This window comes from Xyrauchen texanus, chromosome 43 (assembly GCF_025860055.1).
Source record: "Xyrauchen texanus isolate HMW12.3.18 chromosome 43, RBS_HiC_50CHRs, whole genome shotgun sequence".
NCBI lineage: Eukaryota > Metazoa > Chordata > Actinopteri > Cypriniformes > Catostomidae > Xyrauchen > Xyrauchen texanus.
The window spans coordinates 3,428,882-3,448,464 of NC_068318.1; the positions used below are offsets into that span (position 1 = coordinate 3,428,882).

Consider the following 19,583-nt stretch of genomic DNA (forward strand, 5'->3'; position numbering starts at 1 on the left):
TATGTAAATAAACATGTATAAATTGCTATTAGTCAATTAATAGGGAGATCATCGAAATCGAATCAGACTCGAAAAACGAATCGTTACATTAATTGATGCATCGAAAAAATAATCGCTAGATTAATAGTTTAAAAAAAAAATAATCATTTATCCCAGCCCTACTCAAGCAGTAACAGTTCAAGCCTTCGACCTCAAAGCTCACTGCCTTCAAACTGCCTACCACCCAGATGACTACACAGTGGAAAATATTGCAGCCGCACTTAGAGGGACATGTCAGCTGAGATCTGTTTATTACAGTGACTTTGAATTATCTGAATAATACTGAGTGTGGTATAGCTACAGATTTGTTTTTATATTTCTGCAATCTGCACTTTAGTTTATGTGATTTGTTACTGACTTTAATATTAATGTTTACAACAGGCATATTTGTCAGTGCTTTATTTGTCATGATAATTATTACATGTTTGCAGGGCAGAAGTTCAACAAATCAGTCAATATACTACTGTGATTGACATTTAACTACATTCATATAAATTCACAATATTTTCCAAAACAGTTCAGCCCTAGTGGGAATCCTGAATAAGGACTGCCTGTTGGCCCTGGGCCAGTATGAGAGATTGCCCGATCAGAACTGTAACTTGTCACTAGGGCTGGGTATCGTAAAAATTTTCGATATTGATACCTCGACTAAACAACGTCAGGGCACGGATGTTACAATAGTAACCTAGACGTTCCCAGTCCGTCGCTCACTTCGACGTAGTGTTGAAGCAACACTAGGGGGCCATTTTGAATCATGCCATGCGCGGAACAGTGTACGTGCGCTGCTGAGAAACAGTTATAGTCATAACCTTCTGGTTCCCTATACCCAGATATGGGAGGAACAAGGCGACGTGCCAACCATGGGAGCTTTATCCCTCTATGTTTCTCGCATAAAGCTAAAGCGGCTGGAGCCATCTTAACACTATCACACGCATAGGGGAAGATGTGCCTTTCCAATTCCTATTCTTTCAGGGGGGAAGACCCCACCTGCCAAGACTGGGGGAGGTAAAGAGTGGTGAAATCGATCACATGGAATTTCAGGTAGCATGTGGAAAATGGCACGGTGGTAGATCCCACCTTATTGGGAGGGAGGAGTTGCTACAAACACGGCGACTGGGGGGGGCAACGGATACTGCCAAAGGGAGACCCGGGTCCGCTCGCTAGGGTACCTTACTGCGGAAAATACACACAGGGGGACAAGTCCACATGGGGGCTCAACCTGTGGATCACCTATTCCAGTACAGAGTAGTTTGAGTACTCTTAGTGGGTCTGGTCGGGAAATTCCTTCGCTGAATTCGCGGACCAGAGGGCTAGGGAGGAGCCATCCAGGGAGCAGAGTTAGTGGGATCTCCTGGGATAAGAGCACACGTGATCGCCTCAGTGGAGAGGAAACGCACCATGTGCAAGCGGTACACCCAGTCAGTTGTTCAGAGTTTCCGAGTTCAACCGGCTCGGACCTGAGAAAACACTGAACGAGACCGACTTGTCCCTGAGATTGTAAAATCTCAAAGGTATTGGGTGTTATACAGAGCAGCTGGCTGGGCATGTCTGCTAGGGAGGTGCCCTTGGCCAGTGCCCACGAGGATGCCACACTTGAGTGTGCTCGAACCAGTAAAGGGGCGGGCATGGCATGGGTGTGATAGGCCAATGATATGGCATCAACGACCCAGTGGGAAAGCATCTGTTTGGAGACAGCGTTCCATTTCCGCTGTCATTCAAAGCAGACAAAAGAGCTGCTCAGAACATTTAAAGCTCTGCATGCGGTCCACATAAGTGACAGCGCCGGCACTCAGACGGGTGATGGCCACCCTCGTGGTCCAGGAGCGTCATCTATGGCTGGACCTGGTCGAGATATGGGAGGTAGACAAAGCATGCTTTCTCAAATGCCCCCATCTCCCAGCTCTGTCTATTCGGTGGCACAGTTGACGACTTTGCCCAGCGACACTGAGCTGCAGCACGGTGGCCAAGACCATACAGCGGTTTAACAGGACAGGTTCCACTCAGAACAGGCCTTGCCATGGTTGACCAAAGAATTTGAGTGCACGTGCTCCGCGTCATATCCAGAGGTTGAATTTGGGAAATAGACGTATAAGTGCTGCCAGCATTGCTGCAGAGGTTGAAGGGGTCAGCCTGTCAGTGCTCAGACCATACGCCGCACACTGCATCAAATTGGTCTGCATGACTGTTGTCCCAGAAGGAAGCCTCTTCTAAAGATGATGCACAAGAAAGCCTGCAAACAATTTGCTGAAGACAAGCAGACTAAGGACATGGATTACTGGAACCATGTCCTTATCGTGGTCTGATGAGACCACGATAAACTTATTTGGGGTTCAGATGGTGTCAAGAGTGTCGAGGCAACCAGTTGAGGAGTACAAAGACGTGTCTCTTGCCTACAGTCAAGCATGGTGGTGAGTGTCATGGTCTGGTGCTGCCGGCACTGGGGAGCTACAGTTCATAGAGTACTGTGATATACTGATGCAGAACATGATCCCCTCCCTTCGCAGACTGGGCCGCAGGGCAGTATTCCAGCACGATAACGACCCCAAACACACCTCCAAGACAACCACTGCCTTGCTAAAAAGCGGAGGGTAAAGGTGATGACTGGCCAAGCATGTCTCCAGACCTAAACCCCATTGAGCATCTGTGGGGCATCCTCAAAAGGAAGGTGGAGGAGCACAAGGTCTCTAACATCCACCAGCTCCGTGATGTTGTCATGGAGTGGAAGAGGACTCCAGTGGCAACCTGTGAAGCTCTGATGAACTCCATGCCCAAGAGGGTTAAAGCAGTGCTGGAAAATAATGGTAGCCACTCAAAATATTGACATTTTGGGCCCAATTTTGAAATTTTCACTTAGGGGTGTACTGACTTTTTGTTGCCAGCGGTTTAGCCATTAATGGCTGTGTGTAGATTTATTTTGAGGGGACAGCAAATGTACACGGTTATACACTCACTACTTTACATTGCAGCAAAGTGCAAAAGATATAAGCAAATATTTACAAAAATGTGAGGGGTGTACTCACTTGATACTGTATGTCCCAGGAGCCTCTGGAAATGTCTTTAGAGAACCGCTGCACCTGGGTGAAGCGCACTACCATTGAGACTGAAACTAACTCCATGCCGAGAAAAGAGATTGTCTGAACCGGGGCGAGCTTGCTCTTTTCCCAGTTGACCTGAAGCCCTAGGTGGCTAAAGTGCCTGAGCACCTGGTCCCTGTGGGCACATAGTAACTCTTGGGAGTGGGCCAGGATGAGCCAGTTGTCAAGGTAGTAGAGAATGCGGATGCCCACTTCCTCTGGCGGGGCAAGGGCTGCCTCTGCAACCCTCGTGAGGACGCGAGGGGACAGGGATATGCCGAAGGGGAGGACCTTGTACTGCTATGCCTGGCCGTCAAACGTGAACCGTAGAAAGGGTCAGCGTTGAGGCTAGATAGAGACGTTGAAGTATGCGTCCTTCAGGTCTACCACTGCGAATCAATCTTGATGCCGTACACATGTTAATGTGTCTTTGAGTGAGCATTTTGAACGGGAGTATGTGCAAGGCCCGGTTGAAAACTCAAGTCCAAGATCGGTCGTAAGCCGTCGCCTTAGGTACGATGAAGGACTATAGAGACCCTTCATCTCAGCTGGAGGGACAGGCTCTATCGCGTCTTTAAGTAGAAGGATCGCGATCTCCGCACGCAGGGTGTTTCAAGCAGCACATTTCTGCAGCAGCACTGCCCTTTACTGATTCTACAGTGTAAAACACACAGCTCTACCGGTGTTTTTAATTCCCAATGAAACGACTTGAGCTGGCTCTTTTGAATCTACAGCATGAAATGTATGCGCTTCCAGTATGGTTCGATTCTCAAAATAATTAGTCTATGGAGCCGGTTCTTTCGAAACTACATTGCAAAACATACAATGCTTCCGATATAGTCTGTTCCTGAAAGAATGATTCTAATGAGCCGGTTCTTTTGATTTTACAGTGCGAAAAATACAGCGCTTCCATTTATAGTCCCGTATCCAAGTAATCTTATACTGATGTGTAAGATATGAATGCCCAACTCGAAATGAAATAAGAACTGTTGAAGTCTCACAAGCCTGAAGTAAAACATTAGGCTACATGACAGTCTAAACCGGTGTTTTCCCCAACCAGTGTGCCGTGAAAGATTGTCAGGTGTGCCGTGGAAACTATCAAATTCCACAAAAATAAATGCATGAAAAAAATTTCAAGGATCCAAACTCGTTGCCTTTTTGGCAAAATTCACCATTTTGAAACCATAGTCGGTCACTTTTGTGATTGTTCAGAGCAATGATTAATGTGCAAAAGTGAATGATATTTATACCCATTAAGGGTCTTTCATATGACTCGCGTCATCGCTGCAGAATAAATTGAAGTCTATGAAGTGCCACTTTACACCAAGGTGTTTTTCACACACTTTTTGCTTTACAAATAATGTCTTTGAGAGTACTAAGCAACAAGAAATATTTTAAAAAATTTCCAAATTTGTGGAGACATTGAATGTCTCAATATCTTTTAATTAAATATTACCTCATTTATGAATGTCAGAGACCAGAGTTACTGAACTAATTTAACTTCAAGAAAATGCTTAGACGTAAACGAGTCCTTTCATTACTTTCTGCTATCAAAACAACTGCAAGCTCTTTTTCCTCTTCCAAATACATGTTTTCAATGTTTATTGTCCACACCTCCTGCTCTTTTACATGGCAAACTATTAAACTCGCACCTCCGCGCCCCTTTCTATAACTCTTGTTATGTGGAGGGCAATGCGGCGCTTGATGCTGGCGTGTAACGGAACGTTGACGCCTCAACTCAAGTGAAATGCGCTTAACATTGACAAAAGAACATTATTGAAACTCTAAATGATTATTAGTGGTGCTTGCAAAGCATCACTATTGTAATCTCACATACTTATTTTTATTTTTATATTATATCTCCGTACAAAACTTCGGCACCTAACTCGTCCCGCACCGTTTGGTGTAGACCCACGAATGAGGTGTCAAATCGAACGGCCTATTGAGGACACGTGTGCTATGACTTTTATAAGCAATCGGGGGTACGGTATTTGCCCCAGGGGCAAGAAAGCGGCCGAAAAATCCCATAGACTTAACATTGCAACAAACTTTGACGCATCACAGCTCCGAGCGAGGATTTCGCAGAAACGTGTGATTTGCCACATTTGAAGAGGCTGGCAGGCTCTGTAAGAGCATACCTCGATATGGGGTAAAAGTTGCGACCCTGGGGGGCAGGAGCTGCCCAAAGTTGCCCCATTGACTTACAATGGTGTAGGACGGCACATGAAATGAAACTGCATAGGGATTTTCTATTGAACATTGCTCTGGATCACAGTGTCATAGAGACAAGGGGGCAGGCTCATTTTACTCAGACGACCAATCAGTCTCTCAGGATCATTGTGAAGCTATCAAGCCATGCCCTAGCAACAATTTAGAGCACCTTAGCAACAACTCCCATAGACTTCTAATGAAAGACAAAGGGATATCTCCGGATAGAAGTGTCATAGAAACACAAGGGTGGTCTTGTTTGACTCGGGGCAGCAAACAGCCAATCATGAATCACCTCAACACTTCTTAGCCCCTCCCTAGCAACCATTGTCGAGCACCTTAGCAACCAAAATCCATAGAGGGATATCTTCCATTCTGAATGTCACAGAGGCATGGGAGTTGGTTTATATCATTCATACTGACAAGCAGCCTTTGGAATTTCATGATTGGCAGCTGCCAAGCCACTCCCTAGCAACTACACATAGTACCCTATCAACCGAGTAACAAATCACATATTTCTGCACCAGAAAATCGTACAGACTTCTGGGTTGATTTATTTCAACCAGGATGGCAAGGAGACTTCATTAGTATCACTATGGAAACTTCCTAGCAACCAGATGGGGTTACCCTAGCAACCCAGTAACAAATCACATATCTCTGCACCAGAAAACAGTACAGACTTCCGGGTTGACTTATTTCACTCAGGATGGAAAGGAGCCATGTATTGTATTACCTTGCTAACTGCATAGCAACCACATGGGCTTACCCTAGCAACCTAGTAACAAATCACATATTTATGCACCAGAAAATCGTACAGACTTCTGGGTTGATTTATTTATGACCATAATTTTTGTTCTTTTCAAGCATGCTATTTGACGAGTTTTGCCACGGCAAGCACCACTCACATTTTCTTCAGGAAATGTACCTATCTAGTTATGTCTATTATTGTGGTCTTTTCTGAATAAAGACAAGCTCAGCAGTTTAAATAGGCTGCTGTAGGAAAATGATACCATAGATCTGCTTTGCATTTATAAATCGTATACCGAAGTCAGTAGATTTGTAGTAATGCAAGTTTTAATAAAGGAGAAGGTAAGATTGTTATTGAAACTCACTATTATGGTTGTCTTTTTGGATGAAAAATAATGCTCATCAGAAGACAATAGATCTGCTTTGTTCTATTAATGGTTTAACACTATAAAGTCTCTTGGTAGATTTCGGTCATGAACAAAAAAATGATTCACTGACTCACTCATAGCACATAAGACGCTCATTTGTCGCCACCTAGTGACATTTCCATAAGGGGTTACTGAACTAATCAGTTAGTTAATAAAATTTTACAAATTTGTGAAACCGAAGCCTCACCAAGAAAAAAAATAAAAAATAAAAAATTGCAGCAAATGCTGCACAATTGTAAACTTGAATAAACGTATTAAAAATATTCCCAGAATAAATGTTTGTGGACCAGTGACTGTCTTACCTTTTTCACCCCTCATGAGTTTGTATCCCTGTAATTTGTTGTGGCATTTCAAGAACAAATCTACAAATTAGAAAAGGAGCACATTTTTTGTTTCATTACCCACTTAGCACTCATGCCACCTGTGACCTCACACAGCATAGCCTACCCATGTGATTTTTGTATTTTTTTTTATATGTATTTTTTTCTAAGACGGACAGAAAACATGGACAAGTTCTTGAAAAGAAAAAATATTGATGATGGTTAGCCTATGTGGGATAGTGGTGTGCCGTAGAATTTAGACAAAGTGTGCCGTGGCTAGGGCTGCAACTAACGATTATTTTGATAATTGATTAATCTAAATTATTAGAACGATTATTCGGCGATAATTGCAACGATTAATCATTAGGTCTTAACAGATTCAGCTTGTGCCCTGGCCTAGGTTGTAATAAACGTGCTTCCTAACAATAAAGAGGGAAAAAAAAATACTTTTACAAAATACCTTTAAATGACATTCACTGAAATAAATGGGGAAAACCAAGTTTACTTCAGTAAAGAAATTCACTGCAAAAAAAAATTTAAATAAAAAGATTGTTAGTGTTTGTATTGTTTTCCATTTAAAATTATCTAAAACTCCTTAAGATAAATTTACTTGAAGCAACATTAAATTTAAGATAATGCATCTTAAATATACAGTAAGTGTACTTTGTACACTAGTGTATTTTTTACTATGTTATACTTGCATGAATACAATATATACATATATATTCAAGATCTATTCTCTAAAAGTATAAATATCTTCTATGCTGCTGCTCAGGTGAAGGCATCTTTTATTTTTTTAAAGGATTAAGAGGTTACCCAAGCGCTTTACACTGTGTCCCAATCTCTCTCTCACACACACACAATCACAAAAACAAATCTATAATTTCTTTCTACAGGACTGTAAACTCATCTCCATGCATCTCTCACTGTGCAGGTTAGATGCTGTTTAACACTGTACATGTTCTTATAAAGGCTGAGCGCTAGTTCACAATTTCTCTCTCTTTTTTTTTTAAGTTAATTTCATTTTTCAACTTTAAATATGAAGTGCAGGATGAAAAAAACTTTGTTAAACCCAGTTTATATATGTGGGTGGACATCTGAGCAGCTCAGTATAGTATAAACATTTAACTAATGTTTCAAAACATTAACATTAATTCAACTTAATAATGGTATCTGATATGAAACTAATCAATATCACAATAGCTATTATAATTATTATTAAAGCTTTTCAGCTCGAAGATGACATTTAAAACAGTCTACTCATATCATTTTCATAACGCACCCGTTACATCAGGGGTGCCCAATACGTCGATCGCGATCTACCAGTCGATCGCAAAGGCAATGCTGGTAGATCGCACAAAATGTTAAATGTACTTTCGTTAAATTTGAATAAAAATAAATATAATGTCTTTCCTTCTTTTAGTTTCTGTCTGACTTGCACTTGACGAGTAAATATTGACCAGGCGATGTTTTGTTTATTCAGTTGCCATGACAATTAAGTTTGCGCATACGCGCCTTCCAAGGACTTCTGAGAACAGATCGCGAAATTGCGATACTACTGCCCGGATTAGGCAAAACTGAATGGAATCAGACGAAAAATGATCAAATTGGCCGCGCCCACTCATTGCGCGCGCAGACGCCAGGGAAAACTTTAAAACATCATGTCGACAACAAGACGCTGTTTTCTGAAGTGCATATCAAAAGCGACCTTTTTTTTCACTGCCCAGGGACGAGCATGTGAAGAATCAGTGGCTAGAGACTATATTTACAACTATACCACATAAGTATAGCCCGAACCTTGTGCTGTGTTCGCATCATTTTAAATGACGATTGCTTTACGAACATGAATGCTTTCAAGTGTGGATTTGCGAGCCGGTTGATACTGAAGGAAGGTTCAGTACCAAGTTTATTTGGATCAGCTTCCTCTTCCGAATCACAACCTGTAAGTATTATTAATAATTGTTGCTTTTATGTGTTTTTTAGCATGTTAATAAGTATTTGTGTGTGTTGTGTACGTTACGCTCAGCGCAGCTTCTAGGTCTCCAATGTCAATGTTTTTGAAATATGTGAAATGTTTGTCGATGTTATTGGAGTTATCATAAAGAATAGAGCAATAACTTGTAGTAATGCAGTGCTTTACCAATAGGTTTATGCGTTAGGCTAACGCAAACAATAACTGATTGGGTGTTTACCACCGAACTTTGGGCTATGATCGCTAACATAAATCAACTCAAATTCCTTCTCTGATTTTGATTGTTTTATTACAAAGCGGTGATGGGCGTTCCGTTTCCGACAATCTCTGCACAGAGTATACCAATCACAACTGACTGGGTCATCTGACCAATCACCGCAAATTAGCATCACGCAAAGGAGGGGTTTGGAAAAATGTGTCGTTGAACAAATCATTTGGGAGTCGGTGAGCAAATCAGGTAAACATAAATGCATATTATAAGGCAACAGAAGTGTTTTTTGTCATTGCATGCATGTAAAACTGTTGTTGGGGACTCCCAAAACAATATTAGGAACATTTTAAATGCCATAATAGGTGACCTTTAATTCTGTGACTAAATCGTTGATCCTGCTTGTGAAAACATTACACATGCCCAAAAGTTGTGAACATTTGATCCACTGAACTCTTCTATGAAAAACACATGTGTACATAGGGCTGAGGTTATATCATGCATTTACATAAGGCGTGAAGCAGTAATTTACAGCTATCTTACAAACTATAAATGTGATACAATTTTGTAAATTATTTAGCTTGACACATTTTTTAAATCCATGATGGTAAAAACAGCTATTTTTCACTTTTGTGTTGGGGCCAGTAAAACTTTTGGCAGGGCAAGTAAAAATCTGAACCTAGAAAAAATCCTTAGGGTTGAGCCCTGGGATGGAAATGCTCCTTTTTATTTGCAAATAGTTTTTGGGACAATCTAATTATCTGCATAAATTATATTTGTAACTTGGATGGAAACATGTCTAACAAACTTTCTGTAGTGCCCATATTTACAGTAGATTGTAAATAGTGTGTAGCTGACGCACCTGTAACTTTGAGCAGTTCAAGCAGTTGCTCTCTCTTGGAGTACTGGTTCACCAGAATGATTTTTTGTTCCACATCACTGCATGCTCCACCCACCACACCAACAGCAAGAAAAATGTAGTCCACTTTCAAAAAATCTGCTGCCAGCCTATCATATAATGCAAAAAACATTTCAATAATTCCTACAAGAGCCATTAGCAAGCTACAACATGCATCAATCTATATCACATTACCTTAAATGTCAAATTTGTCAACAATATTAATCTAATTTTTTTTGACAATAATCAGCTAAATTTAATTACCGTGACAGCCCTAACAGTGACACAAATAACTGTTGATTAAAAAGATTGTCTGCTTTAAGACTTTCATGATGATGATGATGATTAACTGTTAAACACATTTTCATACTTTTGTCAGATGTATGTGTACTTCAAAAACCTTATTTAATCATATTTAACCGTTACATGATTTCCTGCAGGGCATTAAAATTATGACATTAAAAATAATATTAAAAATATTTTAGAGTTTTACAATGCATACCAGTATCTATTTTTGGTCATTTTGAATTTACACTGGTGTTACACCGAGCCAAATTAATAGTTATTATTATATCACAAGTATGCAATTGTATATACAGGTGAAACTCGAAAAATTAGAATATCGTGCAAAAGTTCATTAATTTCAGTAATTCAACTTAAAAGGTGAAACTAATATATTATATAGACTCATTACAAGCAAAGTAAGATATTTCAAACCTTTATTTGATATAATTTTTATGATTATGGCTTACAGCTTATGAAAACCCCAAATTCAGAAAATTAGAATATTACATGAAATCAATAAAAAAAAGGATTTTAAATACAGAAATGTCGGCCCTCTGAAAAGTATAATCATGCATATGTACTCAGTACTTGGTTTGGGCCCCTTTTGCATTAATTACTGCCTCAATGCGGCGTGGCATGGACGCTATCAGCCTGTGGCACTGCTGAGGTGTTATGGAAGTCCAAGATGCTTCAATAGCGGCCTTCAGCTCTTCTGCACTGTTTGGTCTCATGTCTCTCATCTTTCTCTTGGCAATGCCCCATAGATTCTCTATGGGGTTCAGGTCAGGCGAGTTTGCTGGCCAATCAAGCACAGTAATACCATGGTCATTGAACCAGGTTTTGGTACTTTTGGCAGTGTGGGCAGGTGCCAAGTCCTGCTGGAAAATGAAGTCAGCATCTCCATAAAGCTTGTCTGCTGAAGGAAGCATGAAGTGCTCTAAAATGTCCCGGTAGACGGCTGCGTTGACTCTGGACTTAATTAAGCACAGTGGACCAACACCAGCCGATGACATGGCTCCCCAAACCAACACAGACTGTGGAAACTTCACACTGGACTTCAAGCATCTTGGATTGTGTGCCTCTCCATTCATCCTCCAGACTCTGGGACCTTGGTTTCCAAATGAGATGCAAAATTTGCTCTCATCAGAAATGAGGACTTTGGACCACTGAGCAACAGACCAGTTCTTTTTTTCTTTAGCCCAGGTAAGACGTTTGACATTTGAAGCCCATGTCCAGGACCCGTCTGTGTGTGGTGGCTCTTGATGCAGTAACTCCAGCCTCAGTCCACTCCTTGTGAAGCTCCCCACACATTTGAATGGCCTTTTCCTGACAATCCTCTCCAGGCTACGGTCATCCCTGCTGCTTGTGCACCTTTTTCTTCCACACTTTTCCCTTCCACTTAACTTTCTATTAATGTGCTTTGATACAGCACTTTGAGAACATCCAACTTCTTTTGCAATTACCTTTTGAGGCTTTCCCTCCTTGTGGAGGGTGTCAATGATGGTTTTCTGCACAACTGTCAGGTCAGCAGTCTTCCCCATAATTGTGAATTCAACTGAACCAGACTGAGAGACCATTTAAAGGCTCAGGAACCCTTTGCAGGTGTTTAGCTGATTAGAGTGTGACACTTTGAGCCTACAATACTGAACCTTTTCACAATATTCTAATTTTCTGAGATTCTGAATTTGGGGTTTTCATAAGCTGTAAGCCATAATCATCAAAATTATATCAAATAAAGGCTTGAAATATCTTACTTTGCTTGTAATGAGTCTATATAATATATTAGTTTCACCTTTTAAGTTGAATTACTGAAATTAATGAACTTTTGCACGATATTCAAATTTTTCGAGTTTCACCTGTATTTATAAAAAAAAATTCAAAACACATGTTACTTCAATGATCTGTTTAAACCCACAAGTCCTTATTTCCCATAAAGACCTTTGAGATTGAGTTTCTTCATTTTTAAAATGTCCTTAGAAATAGAGTAAGGGGCATGACACGACCTCTGTGTTACTGCGCATTGAATCCACAATGACAAATATAATTTGCCATTACACAATTGCTACATTAAAATGAAACCGGAGCTCTGAGTTCACAAAAAAATGAAGCACATTTTTCACAGAAAGTTTGGCACGAGCCATCTGCAAAGGGTCATGCATCACATTTTTCCAAGCCTGGTTCAGAAGCGGTTAATAGCAGTTAAATTGACCCTTCGTAAAGCCCCTCCTTAAGGGTTTCTCAACAATCCTATCTTAGCAATTGTTGCAGTGCTCCATTTCTCTGACAACCATTTGCTTTTTTCCAAACAAGAGTCTACTATAGTGTGCATTTGTGTAGTTTGAGGAATGGTTCAGAAACAATACATAAAATTTAAAAAAATTATTGTTGCTGGGTCACTTGTAATAGTAACACGAGGTACTTAAGATACACGCAATGATTCCTTTTTTCCTTTAAAATAAATCTTAAAAGCTTAATTTAACAATCATCCCTAATTCCCAAATGAACATTCCAGCAGTGCATCTCTGCAGCAGCGCTGCCCTCTACTGACTCATCAGCAAGGACATCTACATTTATCCAAGATAAATTAAAGCCACTAACTTAAGGGATAGTTGACCCCAAAATGAAAATTCAGTCTTCGTTTACTCAACCCTGTGAGAAAATGACTTTAACACAAATGGAGAAATTGTGAAAATATGTTGTGTTCAATGTCATTCAAATGGCAGTTTATGGTGACTAGGTATGTTCGAGACTAGTCGAATAAATGGCTCTGATGCTCCGTCGAAACTGGAAATACTAGTCAGGTAATATTTCCAACCATTAGTTAAACATTTTAACACATTTATGTTTGGCTTTATATCTATATCTTTTTTTTTTTCTTTCTTTTCCAAAAGGCTGCACTTAAATTACTTTGAGTTTAAAACTTTAAAAAAAATTAAAAGTGCATAGTTGGGAACCGAGAACCGGTTCTTGTTAAGAACTGGTTCCATTCTTTAAAAAAATACCACAATCGTATGATCTTCGTGACTTTCGGTTCCATTAACAGTTCTCCAGCATGCAATTTTCTGCCAATATGGCTGAACACTGTTTCCAGCAGTGCATCTCTGCAGCAGCGCTGCCCTCTACTGACTCAGTGTAAAATCGCAGTCCTACTAGTGCAATGCTTCTCAAACTGTGGTACGTGTAGTTCCCTCAGGTGGTACACAGTACAACCCAGGAATAAAAATTTTATTAAAACGTTTTCCATGTTTTATTCCTAATGTATGATAGCAATTTTTTTTTTTTTAAACATCGGAAGTGCAGGATTTGAATAGGTAATCTTCTCGTTGCGTGAGGCTGCCCTGATGTCTGTGTGCACCACAATATTATTCCATGCAGAAAACAGAACAGCTAAAACTGATGTGATTGAGGCTTCCTTAAAGTCTAAACTATCTTAAATAGTGCTTTTGACTCAAAGGCACTGGGTTGTATTTGACAGGATTTTGTTTTCAATTTCACTTGATCTCAGATGACAGAGAAAAGTGCACGTCTGACAGCTGTGTGCAAGGCAGCGGTTATCTGACGAACACTGCTGCTATGTCACCTATGGCAGAGTCCGCCTATGACTAGAGGGAAGGAAAATGCATAGTTTGACAAGTTTTAAAAGTTAATGACTGTTAAGGGCATGATTCAGAGTAATATGAACCTCAGCTTACTGCAGCCGCTGTTTTCATAGATCACATGCACATTATCACATTTTTAAGGGTGATGCTAGCTGCATAATTTTAAGTGGGCTGACATGAAAAACAGGGTCTAGCAATACCCAAGCAACAAATATCTAATTATATATAGTAGTTTGTTTGAACTGGATTATATCCTGGCCGGATTTCTAAATCGGTCAAAAAAAAAAAAAGGACATACGTTTACCCTAAAGAACGGTACATCTCAATGTTATTCGCATACCCCAGTTTGGGAAACACTGATATACAGAAACCGAGCAACGAACGTTCCCAGTCACTGAAACTGAAGACTTCAGTCTAGCGTGTAACACTATGCACTCTCGCATAAACTCCTGTTATAAATCACAAAATTGAATGGTCTAAACTACAAAATGAATCTCTTGTTTGCATAGTATCGGCACTTTGTAGTTTGAGAGAATTCATGAGGGTGCAGAATTCAGTCAGTGAGCGCACGCACTGAACAAACTATTTTACATACCTCCGCCTCCCGAAAAATCATTATCATGCGAATTTGCCAGCTAGCTTAAACTTAATTGGCCTAATCAAAAATTCCCTACATCTTTCACGTGGCTTGAAAGAGCAGACTCTCCCATGGTGAAAAGTTGCACATCCTTTTTGCAGACTTCACAGGAGGCCTCGTTTTAACCATAATTTGTATTTTTCGTTCTCAAGCCAACACTCATTGAAGCGGCAACCTCCCGGCATGTTGACATCTTGCACTCTGTTCCATCAGAGGGCACACGTCAAAAAAGACTGGCAGATCACACTATAGCCACACGAGCAGATTGTGTGTAGTTGTTTTAGTTTTATCCAAAAAGGCAAAAGCAATTCGGCTTATTTTATCTCAAAAGTTAACTATTCAGTAAGATAGCGAATTATTATGAAAGCAATGCAATTAAAATTTCAAGCAGTTTCAAGCACTTTATCCAAAATCCAAGGAATTTTCAAACCTTGAAATCACTAATTAAAATTCAAGCATTTAAGGATTTCCAGCACCCGTAGGAACCCTGTAGAGACCAAGGTGGATTTGAAGCGTATCTGGGTTGGAGGACATGGAAAACCATAGCCTGCGGAAAAACGTCTATCTGAGTCCAAGAGGGAGTGGAGTGACAGGATATGGTGGAATTCCTAGGTGGGCTCTTTCAGAGTCTGCTCGACATAGCAGGCCATAAGCTAGAAATCGAGAGAGCTCACAGGGTTCCAGCTCGGCGATCCACCTAAGGTCAAATTTCTGAAATCATCCAAAAAAGATCTCGTCACCCGATGCAAGGCGTAAAGGAAGGCTTTCTTGGAAAAACCACAGCATTTTCTTGTTCCCAGACTTTGCAAATTCGATGAGAGAAAAGTGATCGATTCAAGGGATGCAAAAACCTCTTGCATCAAATGGAAGGTCGCTTCGCATCTATTCTCAATTTTGCTGTGAATATCAGTGCAAAGGATGGCCATAAAACATTCACATGCCCATAACAAGCGATGTCCTATATTAAGTCATTGGAGTAATTAATCTTGTGGTACTCGCGTTGCAACCGCTTGACAGTTTGAGGAACCTGCGCAAACTTTTAGAGCTGGTTCCACCTAGAGGCTGGAGTTTATTTTGTAGAATAACAGAGTTTTATGGATTAAGCTACACGCTTTTATGGATTAAGCTACACGGACTTTGAGTTTGGAGGGATGGACACCAGTTGGCGCTGTCGTGCGTAGAGTTAATGCGCAGAATGTTTTTTTCTGTTTTTGTTTTAGGGATGTTCGGTTTTACTAATACTGGAATGTGGTCTTTGTTTTTGACAAACAATCTCTTTTCTTTAGAGAAGAACCGATTGCAATTTTCTTGGCCGATTCAGATTTCTTGCAAGTGTGACCTGCCGATACAGATTTTCCCCCCGATTTTCTAAGAACTATTATTGACCGCATATACAAACAAAATCTACCTTTCTTCAATGCAACATTTTATTTTCATAATAAAATAAAATTATTAAACATTACAATTTCCCCCAAACTGCAAGTTACAGGATCTTCTCTCACTTAAACAACTCTCAAAATAAAGTGCTCTGTGACTGGAAAGAGGTAGAAATAACAATTAACTGCAAATGAGTTGCTTTATATAACAGATGTCATTTCCCAGTATTTTTATAAATGGACCTTTTTCTCTTTATTACTCATCTAACAAAACAATTATTTAGGTTTACGACCTCAACCTGGCAACCTACAACCCATTTGCGCTGTTGATATCTGCGCAGGCAGAAGCATCACTGGTAGATGGAAGACGACTCAGCTGGTGCTCCGGTGGAAAAAAAAAAAACTAAATATACATGTACATTTAACAACAGCTGGATGGAAGAATTTAATTTCATATCCCGAAACCATATCGACACTGCCCACGCCTTTTGCAATGTGGGTCGCACTGATTTTAATATCAGACACGGTGGGAAAAATTACGTTACTCAGCACATTAAATCACAACGGCACAATTTGTATAGTATTTAACCTGCCTCTGCCATCCAGCACCCCACTTGCCCTCTCCCAGATTTGTGTACCCAAATGTTGACAGATAACAGGCTGCGTGTGTGACATGACACGAGATTAAACAATTCCTCTGTTTCGAGGAAATGTATCAGATTTCTGATCCTTCTGTCCTCAACTATGGAGAACAGCTGGTCATCCAGGGCCATGAATTTCATAATTTCCCTCGTAATTGCTTTGGTCTTTTCGTTGCTTATACCAAGGAATGATAGGAGAGGCTGCTGACTTGTGGCTGTCTCTGAGCTCTGGCTAGCTTTAGCCGCTTTCACTTTTTAGCTTCTTTTTTTAAAATGGGCATTTTCAGCTGGGTGATGGTGTTATAAATGTCTAATTAGGATTGTTGTTCCGAAAGTTATTGTGGTGGATCCCCCACGGTTTACTTTGGCCTTACAATTATTACACATTTCGAACTTTGTATTTTTCACTCACAGTGAAGATCTTCCACGCCAATGACATGTTTACGTGCGGCTGTGACATTATTGCCTGCGCCGCTGGCAACAAAACTGACCAGCTTTGAATTGGAAAGATTGAGGCTGATCGGCCGATCACCGATCCAGCCGAGCATGTGGAAAATCGGCAAATTCCGGTCCCTGGCCGGTCGATCGGTGCATCTCTACTTTTCTTATGTCAAAAGTTAATATGAATGGATTGTCTCTCCATGTGGAATGTGAATGGGCACACCATAAGGAGGAGGAAAGTTAATTCTCTTCTAAAGAATGAGAATAATGAAACTTTCTCCGAAGGAAGCTGAAAAATTTGGAAAGATATGGGGTGGGCTTTTTTTTTTTTCATGGTGCTGGCACAAGATCAGGGGTCTCATTACACCGATAAGTAAACCTCTATAATTCAAATGTCTCAGAGTAAAGAGATAAATTGGGAAGAGTTATTGTTTTAACTGAAAATCAGGGACAAAGTCTTATTTTGGCTAATATTTATGCACCTAACGTTGATGATCAGGGCTTTTTATAGATCTTTAAGGGATGTTACAATCTGCTGGCATCCCTCATGATATAATATTGGGAGACTTTAACCTTTTAAATGGACTTAGTCCTTGATCATAGAGAAGCAAAAGGGTGCAAGCCCCCTAGAGCAACATTGACGCCTCACAGGATGTCAAAATCTTGGCCTTACAAATATTTGGAGACTTTTGAGCCCATCTGTTAGGGACTTTTTTTTTTTTTTAATCAGTCTGAGATTTACAGTTTATTTTTTTTTACATCCAACATCGATCGCTTAATTGGAAACTAGTCTCAGATCACACCCTGGTGTGTTTAAAGGTGTTGCCACATATGAAAAGGAAATCATATAGTTGGCGCCTTAATGTATCGCTCATGCAAAATCCTTAATTCCAACAAAAGCTAAAAATCAATATCTATGAGACCAACAGGTCCTCAGTATCCTCTGTGGGCATGGCAGGCACTTAAGGAGGTTCTTAAGGGCAGGATTATACAGTATGTTGCTTTCACCAAAAAATCGAAAAGCACAAGAATTGGTGGAATTGGAAGGGAAGATTAAAAGTGCAGAGGCAGAGCAAAAGCACCAAATGTTGTCTAATGGCCTCAGAGAATTGACATGATTGAAATACAGATGTAACACTATTTTGGTGGAGTTTTAGCTATTCAGGGTAAGACTGTCATACTTTGAGTTGGGGGACAAAGCAGGGAAGCTTCTGGCTAGATATATAAACAGAGTGTGTTTCTACCATTCTCTCAGTGAAATTTGGTAGTGGTTAAATATTTACCTTGGTCACTGATAATAATGCTTTTAAAGAATCCCATCTTGATCTTTATTGTTCCAAATCTACGTCTACTGAAGAGGATATTAGAATCTTTGTGGAACTATTAGAAGTTCCTAAACTGTCAGCTGAGCAAAACAATCATCTTGATTCTGATATAACCATGCAGGAGCATGGTGAGGTAATTAAGGCCTTGCCTACATGCAAGGCTCGGGGGTCAGACAGCTTTGCCGCTGAATTTGTTTTATAGATATTATGCAACAGAACTGGCTTCCCTTTTGCTAGAAGTTTAAAAAGAATCATTAAAGAATGGAAAGCTTCTGCCAACATTGACAAGCCTGGATCAGTCGGATTCTTAAAAAGGACAATGATCCGAGTGTACGATTTAGTCCAATTTCCCTGTTCCAGCTAGACATCAAAATAGTCAAATTCTGGCTAACCGATTAAGTTATGACATCTATTACATAGATCAAGTAGGATTTATTCGGGGCCGTAGCTCTTCTGATAGCATTAGGCGTTTCATCAATATCATGTGGTCAGTGGAGAATGATCAGACTCTATTCGCTGCCATCTCACTTGATGTCGAAAAGGTGTTTGATATGTTAGAATGGGATTCTCTTTAAGATTTTAGAAATAAGGGTTTGGGAGTACTTTTATTGGATGGATTAAATTACTTAATAGACACCCGGTAAAGTCAGTACAAAAAAAAATGTATTCATTTCAGAATATTTTACTCTGGATAGAGGCACCCGGCAGGGTTGCCCTCTTTCCCCATTATTATTAGTCTCAGACCACACTACATCTATGCCTTGCCTCCACAGAATTATGAATTCCTTTTATAAGTTCTCAGGTTACAGAGTTAAATGATCTAAATCTGAAGCTTTGACTCTGACAGCATACTGCCCAGTAACAGCTTATCAGCTGGGTGCCTTCCAGTGGCCCACACAGGGAATTAAGTATTTAGGTATTTTATCTCAATTGTGTCTGCCGCTTGAGGGGGCTGCGTACTACACCCAAAGATGTTACAAATTAGTTGGCGCAGCTGTAAGTACCATAAGATCTGAGATCTGGGAATACCAAACCGCTGTATAATATTTTCTAAGGATCTCAAAGCTCCATACAGGTCCCACAGCATAGAAAAATCTCAATACATTTTGTCAAGCAGAAAGGGGAATTGTCAATGCACAATTTAGGGTTTAACCAAATACTTGCAGCAATGTTCAGGAAAATGCCCGAATTGAACAGGTGGGAACCTTTTGTCCACCCTAAATGCATGTGCAAGATAACTGGATGTGTCTTCTAGAAGCTTGGTAGAAAGACTTTGCAATGGCAAGGACCTCATGATCATAAAAAGAACCAGGGGAGAAGCTCTCTCAGGTGTAAGCAACCAATGAGCCAAATGTCTTGAGACACACAAGCATAATAGTACAACA

At 40.2% G+C, this 19,583-nt stretch overlaps 1 protein-coding gene across 1 annotated transcript in view; it reads right to left on the reverse strand.

The window, feature by feature from the left end:
• ddx4 (DEAD (Asp-Glu-Ala-Asp) box polypeptide 4) overlaps positions 1-19,583 on the reverse strand; it is a 120,897-nt gene that overhangs the window by 11,935 nt on the left and 89,379 nt on the right. Inside the window, exon 14 of the mRNA XM_052115583.1 lies at positions 9,859-10,004. Coding sequence (XP_051971543.1) covers positions 9,859-10,004 — 146 coding nt within the window. The remainder of the gene's footprint in view (positions 1-9,858; positions 10,005-19,583) is intronic.